Source organism: Cervus elaphus, chromosome 14 (assembly GCF_910594005.1).
Source record: "Cervus elaphus chromosome 14, mCerEla1.1, whole genome shotgun sequence".
In the NCBI taxonomy this organism is placed as follows: Eukaryota; Metazoa; Chordata; class Mammalia; order Artiodactyla; family Cervidae; genus Cervus; species Cervus elaphus.
Genome location: NC_057828.1, coordinates 32,583,822 through 32,606,868, shown reverse-complemented (window position 1 = coordinate 32,606,868; position 23,047 = coordinate 32,583,822). Strand labels below are relative to the sequence as shown.

General features: G+C 36.0%; 1 protein-coding gene across 2 annotated transcripts in view; it reads left to right on the top strand.

The window, feature by feature from the left end:
* Positions 1-23,047, top strand: part of CNST (consortin, connexin sorting protein) — a 94,205-nt gene that overhangs the window by 54,963 nt on the left and 16,195 nt on the right. For both annotated transcript variants that reach the window (XM_043923073.1, XM_043923074.1), the window contains exons 4-9: positions 6,602-6,632; positions 8,653-8,739; positions 9,176-9,290; positions 11,461-11,482; positions 11,664-11,760; positions 20,501-21,387. In XM_043923073.1, the coding sequence (XP_043779008.1) occupies positions 6,602-6,632; positions 8,653-8,739; positions 9,176-9,290; positions 11,461-11,482; positions 11,664-11,760; positions 20,501-21,387 (1,239 nt within the window). The remainder of the gene's footprint in view (positions 1-6,601; positions 6,633-8,652; positions 8,740-9,175; positions 9,291-11,460; positions 11,483-11,663; positions 11,761-20,500; positions 21,388-23,047) is intronic.

Sequence of the window (23,047 nt, the reverse complement as noted above, 5' to 3'; positions counted from 1 at the left end):
CTTAACCCTACTGCTAACAAACTAAGCAGCTTTTAGTTTCATCTTCTGTAATATTGTAGAGGACTTATTGAAATACTGCATGTAAAAGTACTTAACATATCAATAATACTTGGTATGCTTAACATAAAAGTAACTAAGCATTAAGTGGTATAACTGTATTTCTCTGTCACTAATTCAAACATTGCTTATTGGAAAGAGATAGCTGAAACTGCAGTAAGCTGAGACACCAGGGCAGCAGGAGTCAGCTGGTGACTGCCTTCCGTAGTCCAAGAATACAAAATATCCTGTCAGTTAGTCTCAACGGAAACACAAGTCAGAGAGAAGTGGAGTGACTTTTTTTTTTCCATTATTTAGTAATTCCCAGCAATTCACACTGTGCCTTTCACTTGAATTTGATAGCTGTTAACATTTAGCCAGATTTTCATTTTTCCCTCCTCCCGCTCAACCCTACCCCACATATTTATTTTCCATGAAACATCTTAAAGTAATCTTCAGGCATTACATCACTTCACCCTTAAATACATGCACATAAGTTTCCCAAGAACAATGACACTCTCCTAAATAACTTACAATGTCATTATCAACCCCAAGAAATGAGATGTTGGTTTAGTATTATTTAATATAGAGCCTATATTTGTTTCTTCAGGTTATTCCACAAATATTCATCATAACTAGTTCCCCTCTGATCCAGGATTCAGTGAAGGAGCACACATTGCATTTGGTTGTGAACATTCTTTAATCCTTAGTAATCCAGAACAATTCCCTGCCTTCTGTTTTATTTGTTTGTTTATTTTTGCTTGTATAACATTGACACGTCTGAAGAGTTAAGAACATGTAAAAATGTCCCATAATTAGGATCTGTCTGATTATTTCTTCATGATTTGATTCAGGTTAAAATATATTGGGCAAGAATTCTACCTAGGTAACATTCCATATTCAGATGTCTCTTGAACTCACTCCAGTCTGGCCTTTGTGCCAACTACTCCACCAGAATTGCATTGTAAATGCCAGGATTGATCTCCATGTTGCATGCTCGTGTGAATCTACTTGTTAGTCCTCAGTTTTCTTCCTACTGGAAGTATTAGAAGCTCTGACAAGTTGATCACATGCTTTTTTTTGCAGCATTTTCTTTTGCTTTTTAGGACCCCCCACTTTCCACTTTTATATCTTACCTCACTGGATATGCCTTCTCTGGGTCATTTGTTGAGTCCTCCAAATTTTACTGATTGTTAAACATTGGAGTGCTTGAGGATTCAGTTCTGCAGTATAGACTAAACATCCAGCTTCCTGAGGCATCTCATGGGCCTTTCAAACTTAAGATGCCCAAAATCAGACTTTGATTTTTTTTCCTCCCTTTTGTTAAATGGCATATCCATCCCTCTAGTTGCTGAGACCAAATACTTTGAAGTCATCCTTCACTTTTCCCCACGTCCATATCCAATCAGCAGATCCTGCCAATCTATTTAAAAACTATATGGAGATTCTGATGTCTTCTTTCCTCTTTCATTGCCGCCATCTCAATACAAGACACTATCAGATTTATTTCAGATTCTTGCAGTAAACTAATTATAGAACCCTCTCTGCTTTACCTTTATTTCCATTTAGGCCTCCCCCCCACACATACACACAGCAGTCATTGTGATCCAGATAAAATGTTAGTTGGGATCATGAAACTTCTCTGTTCAAAACCATCCACTGACTTCTTTTCACATTCAGAGTAAAAGCCAAAATTCTTACCATGGCAAGATACTCCATGATCTGGCCCTGTTACCTCTTAGACCTTAATTCCTAAAACTCTCCTTCTTATTCACTTCTTTCCAGATACACTGGGCTCCTAGCACTTCCTCAGCTATATCAGGAATGTTCCTACATCAGGGGCTGTGATATTTCCTTTTCATCCTTTCTCAGGAGGTCACTATATGATGTGCTCCACCGAAACAAGAGAGTAAACCAAGGAACAGAAAGATTAAGATACAAGAAAATGGGGTGCTACCCTGGAGATGGGTGAAGAGGATCTCTAGGAGAAGAGAGAGTCTTAGATGACAGCTTTGTACCAAGAAGGAGATAGTACCCACTTCTATTTGAGCAGATCAGAGGGTCTGGGAAGAAACTTTTATATCATTTTCCGATTTCTGAATATTTGGTGTGTCTGAATACATTGAGGGAAGATTTCAACTAGATAGACTAGAGTTGTATAAGCGGTAAGTGCATGGAAAACTATACCCAAAAAAAAAAAGAAACTCCAGAGAAAACAGAAAGTTTTCAGCAAAGGAAAAATATTAAGAGTTTACTTTATGGCTTACTCATAATAAGGTAAACATTAAATGTTTATCTACCTTTTACTACAACATAACAATATGGGATTGGTCAATATGTGAGAGAAAGTGTGTGTGATATATGTTTGTAGAGGAAGGAGCAAAAGACTCAATCCCCATTTTCTAAAACTGAAAAAATCAAGAAATAGCAAATATAAGCATAATATTTAGAGCTATAGCATTTTTTTAAAAAGAGATACCTAAGCACTTACTCCTGAAGAAAGAATAGGACATGAACAGTAGGGCCTTTCTTAACACACCTTATAGAACCATTTGACTCTTTAAACCATATAAGTGTATATTTTTGATAAAGATAAGAGGTAAAAGAAGAAATTTATAATTCAAACATAAAGTGAGAATAGCTTCTAGGTTAAGGTGACAGTGGAAACACGGAGAGGTGAATTTGAAATCTTGACATAAGGACTTGGTGTGGATAATGAAAAAAGGGATGATAAAGAAATCAGAGAAGAATAATTATAGGAATACCCAGTTAGGAGGGATGGTAGTACCACTGACAGAAATAAGGAAGTATTAATGGAGAGTTAATTACAGGATAGTTAGTATTTTTAACATATTATATGGATGAATATATGCTAAAGGACATTTTATATTAATGACTATGATCACTGCAGATATTCTTACATTTTTAGCTCTCGGAACTCTCTTTTTTCTTTTGGCACTTAATATGTTTTATTGATTCTTGTTTTCTAAGCATCCATTGTAAATCTCTGTCAGTATGGGCATAACAGTACTAATAACAGCCTCAATATTAAGAACACTAAAAAAGGAAATACTGTTTTAGTAGCACTATTCTAGGTTTTTTAGCCCGTTTAATCCTCACAGTAATACTATCAGAATGACACATTATTATAACCAAAGAAGATTTTTTTTAACTTGTCTGAAGTCACACAGCCAATAAGTCATAGAGACAAGATTCAAGTCCATGTCTGGTCCCAGAGTCCACACTGAAGTTCTTGGAACTCTCGAAGATTCCATTTAAACATTACTTTTCTTGGGGACTTCCCTGGTGGTCCGGCGGTTAAGACTCTGCACTTCCACTGCAGGGGGCATGGGTCTGATCGCTCATCAGGGAAGTTCCGCAGGCCGTGTAGTGTGGCCAAAAAAAAGAATTATTTTTCTTGGGTTTGAGTAATCTCTTTTTTTTTTTTTTTTTTACTTAAAAAGTTTTTATTTTTAAAGCTTGTATTTTTATCAAAGTTATACATAGGCACAGTCAAATTGTTTTACAGCCTTTGCTATGAAAAACGGTGTCCCTTAACCCTCCCCATACATTCCCTCCCTGGGAGCAGTCATTCTCAACTCTGATTATTGTGGTACTTATTTCCATGGCTCTAAATAGTATCTCTAAATTTGTATTGCTACCTCATAATTTTTTCAGTTTTTACCGTTAAGTTTTAAAAGTTAGTCTACTGGGAATTTCTCTGCTCCGTGCACTTAAATGTTCCCTTCCCAGCCCCTGGATGTGTTGGGTCATAATTTTGGTTACAAGGATATTTGGAGGTTCACGTTAACCTGAAAGTGTAAAGCCATGTAGTGAACCATGATGATTTCCCTTCCCTACATGACTTTTTGTTTCTCCCGGAGGTAATAATTATCTTGCTTTTTTTTTTTTTTGTTTAGTTGGCTTTCTATTTATGCGTATCTAATTCAATCACAAAGGCTTCAACAATTGTCTCATTCTCCCCTTCATAATCACCAGATATTTAGTCTGTTTAGGCTTCTGAGGAGTCTTTCTTGCAGATTTCTGATGTGCTCCCCTGTAGGCTGGAAGCCTCTATGTCTGGTGAACCACTGTCATTCTGGATCTTTTCTTCACCCCCAGTCTCTCTTTCATGTAAGATAACCTGGGTCCCCTTTCTTCCTTATTATTAGTTTATTGCTTGGTTCTAGGGGCACATTCCTCTAGTAGCTTCCTGGGTAGAAGTGGATGGGAGGTTAATATTGTAAAATGTCTGGAAATATTTTTATTCCCCCTTCCCAATTGATTGGCACCTTGGGTGGTTATGAAATTCTCGATTGGACGTACTTTGGCTTCAGAATTTTGGAGGTATTCACCAATATCTTCAGGTTTCCTGTAGAACTGTTGAAAAGTCCAAAGCCTTGCTGATTTTTATAAACTTGTAGAATTTTTTTTCCCTTGGTAGACAATGTTCTAAACTTTCATCGTGATATTTCATCCATTGTGCTGGGTGCTTGGTGAAAAACTGAAAGTGAAAGTGAAGTTGCTCAGTCATGTCCGACTCTTTGTGACCCCATGGACTGTACCCTACCAGGCTCCTCTGTCCATGGAATTTTCCCGGCAAGAGTACTGGAGTGGGTTGCCATTTCCTTCTCCATTGAGTAATCTCTTATACACTGACTTTGTTAATATAATGGCAGGTTAGCTGTAAGTGTGTAACAAATCATAAACTTGAGAGTTTTTCATAGAGAAGTGAGAAGAGGTTCAAGTGCTCTCAAGTACTCTGTGCTCAGTGAACATGTCCTGAAACTCATCTCCGACTCAAGCAGGAAATGGCTTCACTGGGATCCTTGAAACCACTCTGAGACTGCGGACAAACAGATACACCTTCCTAATTCCTTTTTGTTCCCGGTAGATAAAAGATACCTGAAACCAGGAAAACCTTAAAATTACTGCCCTCCCAAAGTGATTTTCAACTCACTTCTTCACGATTCTACTCTGCAGTGGTAGAGTAGACCATTTCTGGTCCAGAGTCAGCAAGTGCAAACCATCTTAAGCACTTGCTGTTGTGTCCTGGGCACTGTACTAGACACATGTTCTGTCCCCTAGGGTTGTAGGTATTACTGACCCTGTTTCACAAATAAGGAAGCCAAGGTTGAGACATGAAATGACACGTCTAGAGTCACACAGCTGGTAGTGGCAAACCTTGGTCTAGAACACAGTCAGGTTATTCACCTTCAAACTTCATGTTTTTCTGCTCTACCAAGCTACCTCCCGGATTTAGACATTTGGGGCACCCAAGAAAATCACACCTTCTTTTACACTGCTCGACTTGCCAAGAATAGGTTTTTATACGAGGAAGCACCCTGTATATTTATTTTTCAAGCTGCCCTTTCACCTGGAAGTGCCTTTCTACTTTTGAGGCCTTGGGTTTCATGATCCTGTCTTTATTGTTGCACTTATGGGACTGGAACTGTCCCAGAAGTCTGAAAGCTAATTGATTAAACTGACAATTTACAGGGAGGTGATTGGGTCCATCTATATTATTGTATTGCTCCTGGAAGAATGTTAGATATATAGAATAAATTTTAAGCTCGGCAACTATTTCCTTTAAAACTATACTTTTTCCACTGTGGGATTTAGAAAAAAACATTCCTTTTTCATTTCTAATTTATAGGTTTGACTAGTGCTTTATTGCTCCGTGTACTGATAGCTTCCTGGAAAGTAGAGATCGTGATCCATAGACAGAATACCTTTTTCATTAGAGACTTAGGAAAAATCAGGGCAAACTGTTTGAAAGTGTAAACTACTTAATGAAGTATTTTAAGTATGACAGTAGTCAATTCATGCAAATATTTCTCCATGTATACTTTTGGTTTTACTGTTCCATTTATAAATGCTATATCTGAATAAAGGATCCCAAAGTTTTTAGAATCAAAGAATTTTTAAATTTAAAGTTGCCCTAGAATGAATCAGCTGGGTCCAGGTGCTGCATCCCTGGACCCCGCCCTCCCATCCAGTGCCCCTTATCCTGTGCAGCACTTTGCATATATTCCAAACCTCATCTCTCAACTAGTAACACTTGGTCTGTCCTTTTCTGAAATATCAAAAGAGAATGAAAAATCAGTGTCCCAGGAGGTAGTTTGTGAAATACTAATGGGACAAATGGGTTTTAAGATCCCTTGTGACATGACATATTTCAGTTTTTTAGTTTATGATAAAGCCACCCTTTCATTCATGTTCTACTTTTATAAGCCTCGATAGCATTTCTCTCCCTCTTTAGAGTTCTTATTCTAAACTCTAATGAATCAGTGATGTTTGCTTTGACTTGAAATAGAATAGAAAGAATGAGATTGTGTACGGACCAAAGAATGTCTGTGTTTGCTTTTCTTGAGACGAGTGACTTCAGAAATGTGTCTTGTGCCTAGAGTCATATTTTTTCTGAACTGGCGAATATAGTTAAATAAGAGTTTTCTTAGTTTGATATCAAAGACTTTGAGAGTTTCAAAGTTTTGGTTTCTTCCAAATTTGTCTTTTTATTCAACTGTTAATTTAACTTTCTCTGTTTTTTATTTGTTTTTAACAGATAGCAGAGTCTTATTTCCAGGAGGAGGACTGTATCCTTTTTTTAATTACAAGGAGAAATGCCTAGCGTTCACTAAGAATGCTTAGTGAATTGCCCATTTTTAAAATTGAGATTTACCTACAATGAATGTATGATCTGTTGTTTTCACTGGATTTTGTTTCATGTACCCATGTAACCATCTCAGAAAGCAAGATGTAGGAAATTTGTTACTCCAGAAAATTCTCTAGAACCACCCAAGTTTGACCTCCTGTGGACAAGCTCTAATTTTACCAAAATCTAAATATTTGTGTGTGGAGGAAGGGAGAAGGCACGTTGCAAAAGAATAAAAACCCACTGGATGTGTTTTCTTTTGAATTAAACAGAAGTACAATTGAAGTAATATTCATATGGTAGAGTTTGTCAGCCGTATTATGCATAGCAAATCTCATGACTCTTACTATAGCTATATGTGTATATAGCAAAGGGAAGATTGAGTTATTCATTAGCAATAAACAGAATAACTGTTGTCAAGAAAGACTGCATGTTAACTTTTGTTTGTGCTGTCTCTTCAGTCATGTCTGACTCTTTATAACCCAGTGGACTGTAGCCCACCAGGCTTCTCTGTCCATGGGATTCTCCAGGCAAGAATACTGGAGTCGATTGCCATGCCCTTCTCCAGGGGATTTTTCAGACCCAGGGATTGAACCCACGTCTCTTAAGTCTACCTGTATTGGCAAGCAGGTTCTTTACCACTAGCACCACCTGGGAAGCCCATAACTTCTGTTAAAGAAAGATTTATTCCTTCTGTTTTTTAATTTCCCTCTCTTAAAATTGTTTTTATTTTTTCAGAGAAGGTCCCATTTATACACTCTAGAGAGAACTCATCCTAAGTGTATTTCCCCATTTGTGTGATTTCTTTTTTCTCCTAACCTTACTGATTTTCACTACAGATTAGAGGACAAGCAGTTGTCATCCTGAACCCTATCAAGTAAACTAGTAAAGTGTGGTAGAAACTTCAGACAGTGGCTGTTCATCACTAAGTCTGGAGGAAATCAAATTCTTATGGAAATGAAGCTTACAACTACCGAAATGATGAGTATGAGGTAGTGCAGTGCAGATCACATCAACTTCCCTGGGAACTTCCTAGAAATGCAGACTCTTGGGCTTTAGAATCAGAGCTTCTGGGGATCAGACTCATGAATCTGTATTTTACCAAGATTTTCAAATAACATTTATGTTCAGTGAAGTGTGAGAAACATTGGTATATTTTTAAGTTACAAGCAGAGGAAAATAGAATTGTCTCTGCTTCTCCTTGGTCTATTTTATGATCCCTGGCATATCTTTAAGTCACAAATGAGAGAGCAGACTGAACCTCTGAGTGACCATGGGAAGGCTAAAAAGCTGAACAATGAGTTTTTTCTCTTCCTTCTTTCTGGGTCAACATTTAGAACATGGCCCAAAGGAAGCTAGACAGTTGGACAGCTTGTCATGACCTCGTATAATGCTAAATGTGTGATACAGATGGAGAAGGCAGAAGTTCATAAGAAAATCTACCAAAAAAAGTCGAATCACATAATTATAAAAATCACTGTGGCAAGTTAATTTACAAAAAAAAAAAAAAGCATTCAGTGAGAAATAAGGATCACAGGGAGTTGAAATCAGAAACAAACATTTGACTAGAGGGTAACTGAACTGAACATAGTGGCTTGAAAGAATGTAATTTAAGGAGAGAAAAAGGAGGGGGGGACACAGATTATGGATTCCATATGAGTCCTATTTCCAATTAAATTATATTTAATTGACTCTGCTAAGTATTATTAGCAAGCAGGCATTTCTTGAACATTAAAACCTTTTTGTGTCTCCTGTTTACTGATAGAATAGAAACCAGGTAGCTACTGCATGATATGCAGCATTAAAATTTACCTACTTCAAAACCAAGAAACCGTACTTTTTTGTTTAAATTTAAAAATATTTAGAGTCCTCTCATTTTTTGATAAACTTCAAAATTCTCAGTTGATCTAGGACATTATTCTTTAGCCTGGATTCCTATTTTCCTCAAATTTTCTGTTCAGATGAGAAAGCAATGAAATTCATTCAGCTCGAACGACTGTATCATGAGCAATTGCTCGCGAATCTTTCTGCCATTCAAGAGCAGTGGGGTGAGTACTACCTAATGTAGAGTGCAGAATTATCAATAGTCTAACAAGTTGCTATCTAGGAAGTTAATATATTTGACCTGGTTTTCTAAGTCAGGAAGTAGATGTTTCTAGTCCAGTTAGTGTTGCAAAGAAAGTAGCATTTTTACCTCAAGTTTACCTCATTTTAAGAAAGTTTTTGTCTTTGTATTTTGTTTTTCATACCAGTGCCAAGAAAAGAACACTTGCAAATTTTTCATTTCTTCTGGTGTCCTTGGCTGATTTAATCTCTGGGATATATACTTATATCTAAAAGCAATCACTTAGCTATTTCTGTGTTCACTTTGGGCTGGGAAGATAATTTTGCATGATAATGTTTATCAGTGGTGCCAGTTAAGTATTTTTTCCCTTCTAAACATGTTTTGTAATAGCTAGTGACTAACAAATATTTCAAATTTAGAAACAAAATGGAAAACTGTACAACCACATACAGTTACACCTTTGAGGAATTCAGAAAAAGGATTTAATGGTGAAGATTTTGAACGGCTTGCTAAATTTTGTGCAACACATCAAGAGTAAGTACTTAACTGTTTACAATGAATTGGAATAGAATATTGGAGCATTGTAGTACTGAATATTTAAAATGCAGAATTCATTTCTTTGTTTTGTTAATGCTAACTGGAGAAATTAAAATTAATAAAATGATTAGGTTCCTTTCTCAGCTTTTATCTGTTTCTTACACTAAACTTAGCAAAAGGTCTGCTTTACAAAATTCAAGCACCTTCTAATTATAAATTTTTAAATGTAGCTTCTAATTTCGATTACTTTTTACTTAAGAGTTTAGGTGATTCAGATGGAAAAATTTATGTTAGGATTTTTTATTATAATTGTTTTTCAGTGTTTGTATGTCTGTCACTGTTTGTATATTGTAGTAAAAACACATTTTTAAGAGTAGCCTAATACTGGAATGCAAATGCATTTAATCAGAATACCAGATAATTTTAAATTATTTGATTTGTATCAAACAGTTGGATTTTTAAAACTGAACATAGTAATAATAAAGCACTTAAATATATATATTTTAATTTATTATTTGAAGACTCAGAATTATAAAGGTGAGGGGACATGATAGTTATTAAACTAGTGCAGATTCCTGGGATGTACAATTTTCTTGTGTTAGTTTGAACTTTTGAAACAGTCTTTTTATGGATTCTGCATTATAACCTAATTTTAGCATGTTAAATAGGTTAACTTTTGGCTGTGTAAAACTTCTAAATAATGGAATGTTAAAAATAGATAAGGGAGATTGTTTTCTTACTTTCAAAATATTCAATATAGATACTTTTTCTGCTCTTCCCAGGGAACTAATAATTGTTTAATGTGTTACAAATGTTTTAATTATTTAAAAATAAATATTTATTGAACCTAATATAGACGTGACTTTTTTTCTTTTTTTTTTTTCTCTTTTTAAATATAAGGCAACTTGCCAACACAAAATGTTCTTTTAATTTTTATTGCAGTATAGTTGATTCATAATGTTGTGTTAGTTTCAGATATACAGCAAAGTGAATCAGTTATACTTTTATACATATACCTACTCTTTTTTAGATTCTTTTCCCATACAGGTCATTACAGAGTATTGAGTAGAGTTCCCTATGCTATACAGTAGGTCCTTATTAGTGCTAACACATAATTTAAAAACTAGTCTTCGGTCACATTGCTTCACATCACTAGAGAATTTCTGACTAGTGAACAGTAGATAGTATTGTAAACCAAACCTAAAATTTTATGCTTATATTTGATAATTCCCCAAAATTATACTCCTAAAATTAATATAAAATGTTTGAATATTAAAGTACACAGCTGAATTTTTACATGTACAGATACATATATGTAACTAATACTCTGACCAAGAATCAAAACAGTCCAGCCCCTCAGAAAGCCCCCTAATTTGTGTACAAAGTCAGCACCCATCCCCCTCAGACAGTAACTGCTATCTGAGTTCTGTAACACTGTATTTGCTTGTCCTATAGTTTTACATAAATGTAATCACACAGACTAGATTTTTGTATCTAGCTTTTTTGCACATGATTACATCTGTGTTACATGTTGTTACATGCAGTGGTAGTTTGCTCTGCTTTACTCCTGTGTGAATTCATTATATGAGTGTGCAGCAATTTATTTATCCATTATATTGTTAATAGACATTTAGATTGTTTCCAGTTTTTTAATATTATGAATAAAATGGCTGTGAACAGTATTGTGTATGCTTTTTGGTGAATGTATGCATTCTTTTATCTTGAGTGTTCCCTAAAATATATTTACAGATTATGTCTTTTTTCATCCTTTTCTGTGGAAAATGTGAATAAAATTATCTTCCACCATAATCAACTTTAGATGATAATGAAATAAACTGAAATTTAATATGTGTAAAATACTCTTGAAATACATTATTAGCAAAAGGTTGACATTCTTCCCCCCGCTGAATCTCAGTATTTATAGCTTCTTTGGAGGTTTTCATTAGTTATTGGCCATCTAGGAAGATTAACACATGATATAGTTGCACTTTGAACTGTGTGAACCAGTGGTAATGTTTCAGCAGTGGAAATGTTCTGTGCTAATATTAGAATCCAGAGAAGCTGTATTTTTTTTTTTACAGCCGTTTCAGTGACATTTGTTTGGAAGCATTTTGCTGCTATAATATTTTTTAATTCTTTTTTTTCCTCTCTCTCTTTTTTCCTACAGTCCTCTTTTATCCAAAGATAAGGTAAGAGATTTTCTTTGAAAATGTTTATAGGAAAAAACGTAGAGTGTCATGTTTTGTTGTATGGACTGGTCTAGCAAGTAATGAAACCTTCCTCAAATTGTTTTCAGCTTTCTAACTTAATGCAACAGTTTCCCCCAAAGTTTTTTTTTTTCCCCCCCTTTCTTTTTGAAAAACTTTTTAGATAGCAGCTGTCCAGAAGTCTCTGGGAAGGAAATGCTTTACGCAGTTAATAGTGACTGAAGATCCAAAGGAAAGAGGAGCTACAGCCAAAGAGCTGGGTATGTTTTTAAATTATAAGTAGACATTAAAAATGCCTGCCTCATATAATATTTACAAGTATTACATCTGAGTTGCTGTGAAGGAGCTTTTTTGCGCATACTGCTCCTAGACAAATAGCAAAGCAAGGTTTTTTTTTTAACATCGTATAATCCTATTTTTAGATATCTAGCAGTAGAAATTATAAAATCTAAATTCTTATAAAAACGTAAAATTACTACATGTTTTCTGTAGGTGATTATATGTATCTAAGAGAATATGACAAGACTGTGCAAATAAGCTCTGAAAGCGAATTGGTTTTAGTGCATTCAGGCATCCTTTCTATATAAAAACCAACAATTTTTTTACAAACTTTACCAGAAATTTTTTTCTGTAAATCTAGATATTATCAAGATAAGCTCTGTATCTTGATAGCTTATCTATGGTAATTTATTCTCTTCTTTTTTTGTTGGCTAACATGGGATACTTTAATTTATATATATATATTTCTAAAGCATTTATAGTTATGTTTTATATCACTGTGTCTTATGTCAAAAGTTAAGAGTTTTAGAAATTTATTTTCTTATAGTAATAATGTATGTACATTATAAAAACTTTAGAAACTAAAGATAGATTTTTAAAACTGTGTTTTAGGGCATTTATTTTTCCATGTATTATGATTTTAGTACTACTTTATATTCCTGGCCCTGAAAATGGTGATATTAAACAAGCAGCATCACGTGTCTTAACTGAGTTGCCTAAAGAGATAAAATGACAGTGATGATGCCTTCAATTTCACTTGCCTTTTTCTCTTTTAAGTTTTTCCCCCTCAGATCTTTACTTTATCCCCTCTTCTCTTATGTGGCAAATTTGGGTTGCCTTAGGTCCATCCTACTGTATTCTGTTCTTCCTGTCTCTCTTTTCTGGTCATTTTTATGTTGGAAATCAGACTATAATGAGCTTCATAAACATTTTAGGGGAATACATCACAAAGCAGTCACTAGTTTGGGTGTGAATACGTCTCTGTGTTGTGCACATTGGAAAGAAGGCTATTCCAAGTTTGAGTCTGACACTGCCCAGTAATAGCTCGGCACTGCTTCTAGCTTGGACTCTGCCACGGGATGTGTGGCACAGACCAGGAAACTGAGATACCACACAGAAGCCACTTGCTTGGTGCTTTGACTCACAACTAGCACCTGTGTCTTCTGGTTTCTAACTGAATTGCAGCATGCTTCTGCTAAGGAAGTTATGTGGATTATCAAATTCCACCGTGCAGACATTTCATTAATAACCATGTTATGGGGAGGGTGTGAACTAAATTCTAGGAAAAGAAATCTTGCCAAGTCTGATAAAATAGTATCTTTTAAAGAAAAATGTCAAATCTCTCATAGTCTACCCAGACATGTTATTCTATGAATAAATACAGAGAAATGTAAGAAAGAATATGAAAAAAAATAGAAATATGAAAATATTACTTTAAATGGTTTGTATTTAATATATTCTTTGTTTTACCCCATATTCCTTATTTCTAATATCTTACATGTTCTACAGTGTAGAGTTTTGCTTTTCTTTCTTTATATATGTCTTGGTCTTAAGCTCCTTATATAATAAGTAACTTGCTTTTGTCTGTGTGTGGTTGTTTCTGGTATCAAACTTGTCTGGTTTGAATCCTCTCTCCACCACTTAAGTTTGTGTGACCTTAAGAGACTTCCCTGGCAATCCAGTGGTTAAGACTCCGCACTCCCAATGCAGGGGCACAGGTTTAATCTCTGATCGAGGAGCTGAGATCCTGCATGCCACATAGTGTGGCCAAAAAGAAAAATTTGTGTGACCATAGACAAGTTGCTTAACTTTTTTCTGTCCCTCCCTTTGCCAAGCTCCAAATGTGGGTTATTTTTACCTCATAGGATTTTTATGGGGATTAAATTAGTAATTTCACTAAGGTTTAGAACAGTACCTGGCACAAGGTAAGAAAACTACATGCTCACTGCTCTCATTACCCTTCCTCCACCAGTTCCTCCCCATGTTATCACTACCCCCTGTGGCTAGTATTCCATTAATGTTCTCTATGTGTTATTCATTGCTACTTTTCTAATTAATCTACCATGACTAAAGTCTCCAAGTTATTTACATATTAATTTATATTTTCAGTGTACTTTTATGTATATTATTTCATCTTTTCCTCTTAACTGATTTAAGGTAGGCTAAATCATTTTAAGAAACTCAGGGAAGGTAAATGACTTATCCAAACAGAACTACAAAGTTAAAACCCTGTCTTCTGACCTTGAAGCCCATGTATTTTTATTATATTTTAATTCATTTTTATTAAATAATATTTGTATGTGAAAATATGTCACATATATACATTATAGCAATATATTTAAAAAATGAAGACCTGTGAACCTTATACCCAACAGAGGGACTAGATTATTGTCAGTCCTCCTGTTAAAACTACCTTTGTGTTCCTTTCTATCCCATCACCTGCTTCACTTCCCTGCCCCTAGGTAGTCATTATCCTGAGTTCTCCATTTATCATTCTCTTCCCACTTTTTAATCAACTTTATTGAAGTACAATTTCCATGCAATAAAATGTACCCATCTTAAGTGTACAATTTGATGAGTGTTGGCAGTTGTGTACACTCATATAACTACTAGCCCAGTCAGAATATGGATCATTTTTATCACTCCAAAATCTTTCTCCCAATCTTATTATACTCAGTCCTGCCCACCTCCAGTCCCAGGCCACCAGTGCTTTCTGTTATTATCAGTAGGTTTTCCTTGTTTTAGAATGTAATATAAATAGAATTGCTCAGCATACTTTCTTTTGAGAATTACCCTTATGACTAAATATACCATTAATACATTCTTTTTTATTGCTGAGTAGTATTCTTTTAACTTTACACGATTCATTTATCCACATACTTGTTGATAGACATTTGAGTAGTTTCCAAGTTGGAGATATCATGAATAAAACTGATAGGAAGTTGTTTTTTTGTTTTTGTAGATATATGTTTTCATTTCTCTTGGGTAAAAAGAACTGAAGGTAGAATCAGGGTCATAGGGAAGATACATGTTTAACTTTATAAGAAACTGTCAAACAGTTCTACAGTGCTGCTGTCCCATTTTATACCCCGCCAGCAATATATGAAAATTTCAATTGCTTTTAAATCCTTGCTGACATTTAATATTGTCAGTCTCTTTTTTTCTTTAAAGTCATTTTAGTAGATATGAATGTCATTTTGGTTTTTAACTTGCTTTTCCCTGAGGACCAAGTGTATACATTTTTAGTTTTGCATTAACCTCTGTAGAAGTTGTGTTAATTTACACTATTATCAACATTTCAGACTTAATTAAGGCACATTTTTTCATCAATCTGCTGAAATAAATATTAACATTGAAAATTTCTTTTTCAAGCCTGATTCACTAAAATGTTTTCACCCGATGATAATTAGTGAGATATTGAGAAACTATAAGAAGCATGTTAATTCATGAATGCTTTAGTCTCATCCATAAATTACATAGGGAATTTTTCCCTAAAGAGAATTCATGGCAGAATGAGAGTAACTCAAAGGCATGTGCGTTTGTAGAGCTCATGTTAGAACTTAGATTAAGTCCAACTTCTCATTTGAGAACTACCTATTTAATTTGGTATTATTAAGTATGTCATACATTCAACTATTATTCCATTTTTATTTCATCAGAGTAGAATTTTTTTTTAGTGTGTCTTAAGTCACTGCAATAGGGATTAGTAGACTTACCTTACTAGATCTTTGGGTTCAAGAAAGCCAGTTAACAGAAATTCATGTTAGTATTAACAGAACATTAGGAATAAGTTCATACTACGATACCTGCTTGTAGAAAATTCAAAATATATTTTTGGTTAAACATAGTGGATCAACCGTTTACTTCTACTTTTTTTTTTTTTAATGCTATTGAAATGTCACAAAGGGACCCTTAAAGGCAGAAAGCCAGAAGGACAGAACTGGCAAGGAACCAGCAGCAGATGTGACATCCAGAAAATGTTAGAAGCTAGAAAGCAGATGGATGGGTGACAACTGGCTTAACATACCATGCATGCTCAGTCGCTCAGTTGTGTCTTTGCAACTCCATGGTTTGTAGCCCACCAGGCTCCTCTGTCCATGAGATTCTCCAGGCAAGAATACCAGAGAAGGTTGCCATTTCCTTCTTCAGGGGATCTTCCCCACCCAGGGATAGAACCTGCATCTCCTGCATTGGAAATAGATTCTTTACCACTGAGCCACCTGGGAAGCCCAACTTAACATACCAGAGAAAGCCGAAAACTTAAGTGTCTAAAAGGAAAAGGTTGATTTCTGCCTGAGAGGGTTTGGGAACTAGAAGCACAGAGAGTGCCTCTAAATTTAAGTTAAAAAGCTGTGCAAGAAGCATTTAGACCTTTATATCCTCTCTCTACCAAATAGGAAGCCCTATTGTAAGTTAGACATAATACAGCAGTGTCTTCAAAATTGTGAGAGAAAATTATTTCTAACCTAGAAAACTTTACCCAACCAAAGTTTTAGTCAGTGGTGAAGGAGTAAAGACTTTCAGATGTGAATAATCTTTAAAAGTTTACCTTCCATGGACGTTTTCTTAGGAAATATCCTTATAATAAGAGAAAATAAACAAAGAGGAAGACCTAGGATTCAGAGAATACAAGGTTTCCAAAATAGAGCCAAAATGAATTCCTAGGATCATTGGGAAAGGAAATTCCCGGACAATACGTGTGTAGCAAGCCTGGAAAGGAGTTCCAGGTCAGGGACTCAAGAAGAATATGTCTTAAAACTGAAAGATTATCTGTTGTTACTTATGCCATAGTTGTCTATCTGTCAGAGTTCAAAGATGCATAGATTAAAATTATTTTTAACAAAGTAATGAGGCTGTTATCAACACAAAAGAAAACAGCATAAATGAGAAAGAAAAACGTACCATAATACACAGTCTGGGTATCTTGTGAATACTTACAAAGCCATAGTACTGTAAACTTTGAATATTGATTTGCCCCAGATTTATGTTGAATTGTAATGGGAGCTAGAGGGGAAAGAAAACATCACTGTGGGAGAAAGGAATCTAAAGAACCATGAGAACTAACTCTCTTCCTTAGTAGGAAGTTAGTAGGTGGTCTCTAAAACTGAAAAGTCAATAGATAACAATGGAAATCTTCTCTAGAAATGGAGGGTAAATATGAGCAGAAACAGCTAAAGGAATTGAAAAGTAGCTGCCCCTAGAGAGCAGGCATCAGACAAATGGAAGACTAAGGCGGAAGACTGTTTTTCATTACCAATCAAGACAGGTTTTAAGCTTTTCTCCAAAAGCATAATTTGATACAACAAATTATAAAATAGCATATGTCTTGTTTGATTTGGAGACTGAATATGTATTAAAAACATCATTTATACTTTATATGGCATCACACATAAATTACAGCTACTGTCTTGATCTAGTCTGAAAATTTTGCCCTTTACATCTTAAACTACTATTTTTTTAATATTTTATATTGTTTCTAATAGTGGAATGAAGCAACTGTTTTCAGGCTAGTATTTTATAAGTAATACATTGTACCAATGAAAGTCTTTGTTACACACCACTTAGGTGTTATCTTGCTTCATTAGGAACTACTTAAATTGATTGTGTTTTGTCTGGTAACTATAGTTGGCCACTTCACTTTCTGATTGTATTGTTACCGAGTCCAAGCCCACTCTCTGCTTACCGCACAACAGGCCAGTGCATCAGAGACGAGATGCTGGAGGCAAGGAATACGACTTTATTCAAAAAGCTGGCAGACCAAGAAGATGGCAGATTAATGTCTCAAAATAACCATCTTATGGGATCCTGGATGTTAGGTTCTTTTATAGAACAGAGATGGGAAGGAGGTGAGGAAGTAAAGTAAAAAGGTCCTAAGTCTTGCAGAAATCTCCTGAAATAACCAGTCTTGTGGAGGGGTTATGTTCATTTCTTTTCTGCAGCCTTTCACAGGTGAGCAGGATCAGAATGTCTCTCTCTGAGCTTATAACAAAGGTACTTTAGTTTAACAGTCAGGTTGGAGGGGCAGGGTTCCCTGTGGCAGGCCATTATGTATACTTACAGTTGTAGACGGTAATTATAATAACAAAAGCAATAAAAAGCAAAGGTTAAAGTAAAAGAAACAGATCCAACATAGAGTCAGAATTTGTTCTTCCCTATTACAATAGAATGCCATCTCAGACTGGTTCTCTAACTGTTCAGTAATTTATAGCTATTAAATAGTCTCATTTTGATTCTTTATGACTTAGTCCTATTCCGTTCCAAATTTAACATTTAAATCTCATTTTATTCAAAGCTCTTCTCTGTCCACCGGCTCTGCAGGGGCTGGGTGCGTGGTCTGTTCCCTTTTGAGCTATCTAGATTAGTGCATAGGTCTGAATCTAGTCTATAGGGACGTTGGTGGCTCCAGCAGGACCAAGTGAGGAAGAGCTCACTTCCAAGTCACTTTCCTGGACATTTGTGCTCCTTCAGGTAACTGACCTTCAGCTTGAGACAGCATACCCCATTCCTCTGCTGTGAGGGCCTCTCTGCCACGTGTTTATGCTCTTTACTCTTCGAATTCTATGGATGTGTTTGGAGGGCTGTCTTCTGAACCTTTGGGTACTGGGAACTTGGAGAGGAGAGCTTGGATCCCTTTGCAGCTGACTGGGGCCCTCTTTGCTCTGACCTTCCCCATCTTAACAGAGAGGCAGACCAGCAAGCTCAGTGGTGAAGCTGACAACCTAGTGGGGATTAAAATGGTTTTCTGCAGCCTTCCCAACTTTGCACGATTCTTTGTTGTTGTTCAACGGTCAGTTCATGTCTGACTCTTTACAACCCCTTGGACTGCAGCATGCCTGGCTTCCCTGTCCTTCACCATCTCGCGGAGCTTTACCATCTCCCTGAGTGATTCTTTGGGGTGGGACAAAAGAAAGAATGCTGTATTCTCCCCCAGAAAGACCTCTTTTTCCCTGTCCTCTCCTCATCTGACTTTGACTTAAGGTGTTGGGAGAAGTAATACGAACTCAGCAGTGCAGAGCTGAGGTTGCCAGTTTCTTTCCCTGATTCTCTGAAATCAGAAGATGGCATTTAAGTCCTGGCTTTTCTTTGTTATGGTATGTGCCACCGTTGCTAATTGGTAATTATTGAAGTACCAATAGATGAAAAACCAGGTATAATAATATAATCATCACTATATTTCATCCTTGATTTTAACCTTTGGCCCATCATATATTATTTAATTTACATAATTTTTAAATTAAATAATATATGATAAAAGAAAAAGTTAAAAGAAAGAAAAAGTTAAAACTTCTGTGATAGTTGTTCAGTTGCCAAGTCTGACTCCTTGCAACCCCATGAAGTGCAGCATGCCAGGAGTTAGGAATGCTTGATCAACCAAAAGGGCTTCCCAGGTGCATTAGTGGTAAAGAACCCACCTGCCAATGCAGGAGACACAGGTTCAATCCCTGGGTCAGGAACATCCCCTAGCGAAGGGCATGGCAACCCACTCCCGTATTCTTGCCTGGAGAATCCAATGGACAGAGGAGCCTGGTGGGCTGCAGCCCATAGGATCACAAAGAGTCAGTGACTTTTTAACTTAGCTGAAGTGAAAGTGACTAAAGTGACGTAGCACAATCAACCAAAAACTGAATCATGAACAAGCTTCTCTGTGATCTACTAATTTATGTATGCATTTAGTATATATTTTGTGAAAGTTTTTAATGGTTTAATTTTAAAGTCAAAGGGAAGTATTTTAAATTGATTTTATTTAGAATAGAAATTGAAAGAAATATCAAAATTCCATACCCATTTCTGCCTGGTACCAAGACTTATGCTTTGCTTTTTACCACTACCTGTTACTACTTCCCCTTGAGAAATTACAAGTAATTTTCTAATACATTAATTAAGGATTTTATTATTAACGATGCTTAAATAAATTTAAACAGATTTATGTTCTTTAGGGGCTTCCCTGGAAGCTCAGCTGGTAAAGAATCCACTTGTAATGCAAGAGATCCTGGTTTGATTCCTGGGTCAAGAAATATCTCTAGAGAAGGGATAGGCTACCCACTCCAGGATTATTGGGCTTCCCTGGTTGCACAGATGGTAAAGAATCCGCCTGCAATGTGGGAGACCTGGGTTCAATCCCTGGATTGGGAAGGTCCCCTGGAGGAGGGCATGGCAACCCACTCCAGTATTCTTGCCTAGAGAATCCCCATGGACAGAGGAGCCTGGTGGGCTGCAGTCCATGGGGTCACAGAGAGTCAGACATGACTGAGTGACTAAGCACAGCACAGCATTTTCCTTAATTAGCCTTGATAGATCAGAACCAGTATTGTTTTTCTTACAATATAATACAGTATATTTCATAAACATACTGAAAATAATTTTCCCACACTTTAAAATATTTAAAATATTTGTTTAAATAGATGCAGCTAATAAAGTTTAGAATGTCTTTTAAACCTTTGAAAAATTACTTTTTTCAATTATAATGAAGACTAAGCAATATATTCTTGTCCTTAACATGTTTTTGAATAATCTCTGTTAATTTTTATATCTAAAGGATTACTTACTAAATGTTTAGAGTATTTCCTCTACTTAAAGATGCTATAATCCAACAGGTAGAATTTCCATTTCAGAGGTGCAGAGTATTACTGTGTCTCACCGTACAATTCATGTCCTTTCTCTTCCCTTCTGTACAAAGCGCCGTGTTGAATCTTAAAACCACTTGTTTTTCTTCATCTTCAGAGAGTGAAACTTGTCTTGGCATGGAATCAGGAAAAGAGAGCCAACGTAAAGAAGAGACCCCGGAGAGCAGTCCCTGCTGTGATGAGGTGGTCAGGCAGGCAGATCCCCGGAGCCTCCCGGTAACTGCAGGGAAGGGCCACACGGAGGAGCCACTCTGCAGCGCTGAAGCCACGCAGGAGCTCCACGCCCAGCCCTCCGAGTCGGCAGGGAGCAGGTCCAGCCCCCACTCCTCAGGGAACGCTCCTGAGGATGACAGCCGCCTGCAGCTGGCTCAGACAGAGGCCTGCCAAGACGTGGCCGAAACAGAGCACATTGCTAAAGACCCTAAGGTTTCCAGCCAGTCAGTGACAGAACCATTGATTTTACCAGGCTCTGATCATATACCTCCTGCATTGATTTCTGAGGGTAAATACTCACAAAGAAAGGAACTCCGGTTGCCACTCCGGGATGCTTCTGAGGCGTTGCCCACAGACCAACTTGAGAACAATGAATTAAATGAGCTGCAGCAACCTGATCTCACAGAGCGTGATGGAAAATCACCACAGGGGCAGGCTGACTCAGAGGGCTCTGAGAGTGTACTTTGTGAAAATAATCCAGTGTCTGATTTAAGTACAGTGCTTCCAGAGGTGTATATGGCCCCAGAGGAACAGGGAGATAAGGAAGAACAAGTCAGTAAAGAGACAGACGACTATTTGAACAGCCTTTTAGAAGGATGCTTAAAAGATACTGAAGATTCCCTCTCATATGAAGATAACCAAGAGGAAGACTCTGATTTGCTTCAAGATCTTTCTCCTGAAGAAGCATCCTATAGCCTACAGGAGAACCTGCCTTCTGATGAAAGCTGTCTCTCTCTCGATGATCTTGCAAAAAGGATAGAGATCGCAGAGGTAAATTTGAGATTTAATATAAATATAATTTTAAAAGTAAGATAAAATTTGAAAGCACATATATGTTAAATATTGCCTTGCTTTTGTGAATTTTTCTCTGGCCTCAAACGTGGCAGGGAAATTTAGTTAGCATAAACTTTGACTCACTATGTATAATCATGATGTTTATACTTCAGCTAATTATATTGCATGCCTCCAGTATAATAAGCATCATATACACTCATTTTTCATACTTTTACGATTTTCATTTGGCAAGCTTGGGAATTATGAACAAGATAAGATTAGTTACATTCTTGTAAGGAAACCTTATGTTTCTTGTCATACATCTGGAAGATAAAATACTACTGTTTCTTCTTAATACTAATGTATTTTGAAAGTCTTTAAAACATTATAACAATGAATGAAACATTTTAAGATTCAGTAAGAGTTGGAAATACTGAATGGATTTATCAGCTCTAGGTTTGAACAAACTAAATACTCCTTGACTAAGTCAAATTTTACAAATAATTCAAAGTTTTAAAGTTTCTGTAAATAGTATTTAAGCTAATCAAAACCAAAAGAGGGCAGGAGAGAATATCAAAGTGACCATCCTCCTTTGTTTGAGAATACAATTTTTTAAAGTTCAGGCGGGGGCAGGGGGGACCATACCAAAACTATAGCACCTTCAAAAGGCAGCCTGGCCTAGTAGAAAGAGCAGCGTGTGACAACCTTAGTTCAAATACTGACTCAGCCTTCAAATACTGACTTCAAATACTGTGACCAGCCTTATGGAGTTACCGTCTAATTCTGTTTATTTCTCTGAGAATTAGGATGCTAATTGCTTTTCTTCTCTCATCTTATGTTTTTTCCAAGTAAGCTTTTATTTTGATTTGTATCTGTTGTTTTCTGATTCTGCATTATCACTGAAATAAAAAACCATCAAGTAGAAGATGGAAATGTAGACAAGCCAAAATAGACAACAGAATACATATGGAAATGAAACCCTGTGAGAGCTTCCTAAGATAATTACTGTCATGTTACTAGCTTGCTTTCTTGCAGTTTATAGTCAACTATCAACTATGATTTTTTAAATTTTTTTCTTCACAAAATAGATAAAATAGTCATTCTTTTTATTTTAACTAGATCTTTTTATTGCCATTGACAGTCAATCCTCCATAAACTGACTTTTCTTCTCAATTTTTTCCTTAAAATTGTTTAGTAGTGCTTAATGAGTACAGAGTTTCTGTTGGGGTGATGAAAATTTTAGAAATAGATATTGCTGGTGGTTATACAACATAAATATAATTTCACCTAAAAATGGTTAAAATGGCAATGTTATATGTGTGTGTGTATATATATATAATTTTTGTATCATAATTTTAAGAATAGTAAAAAAAAAAAAAAAGATTTTAAATAGATCTAATAGTATAACACTGGACCCAGAACTCCTTCTATTTTCATCAGACTTCTGGTACAGGGAAATATCAAACTCACAACCATATTCAAATCTAGGTTTAATACAAGAAGATTACTACTGTCTAACTGCTTCTTTTCAAGTTGAATCAAGCTGACTTGTTGTATGGTCTTGTTTTACTTTTTTTAAATATAAACTGTGGAGAAGGACAGAGTGCTCCTGTTGAGTTTCCCTGCCTTACTGGACATTTATGGTGGGGAATTACTG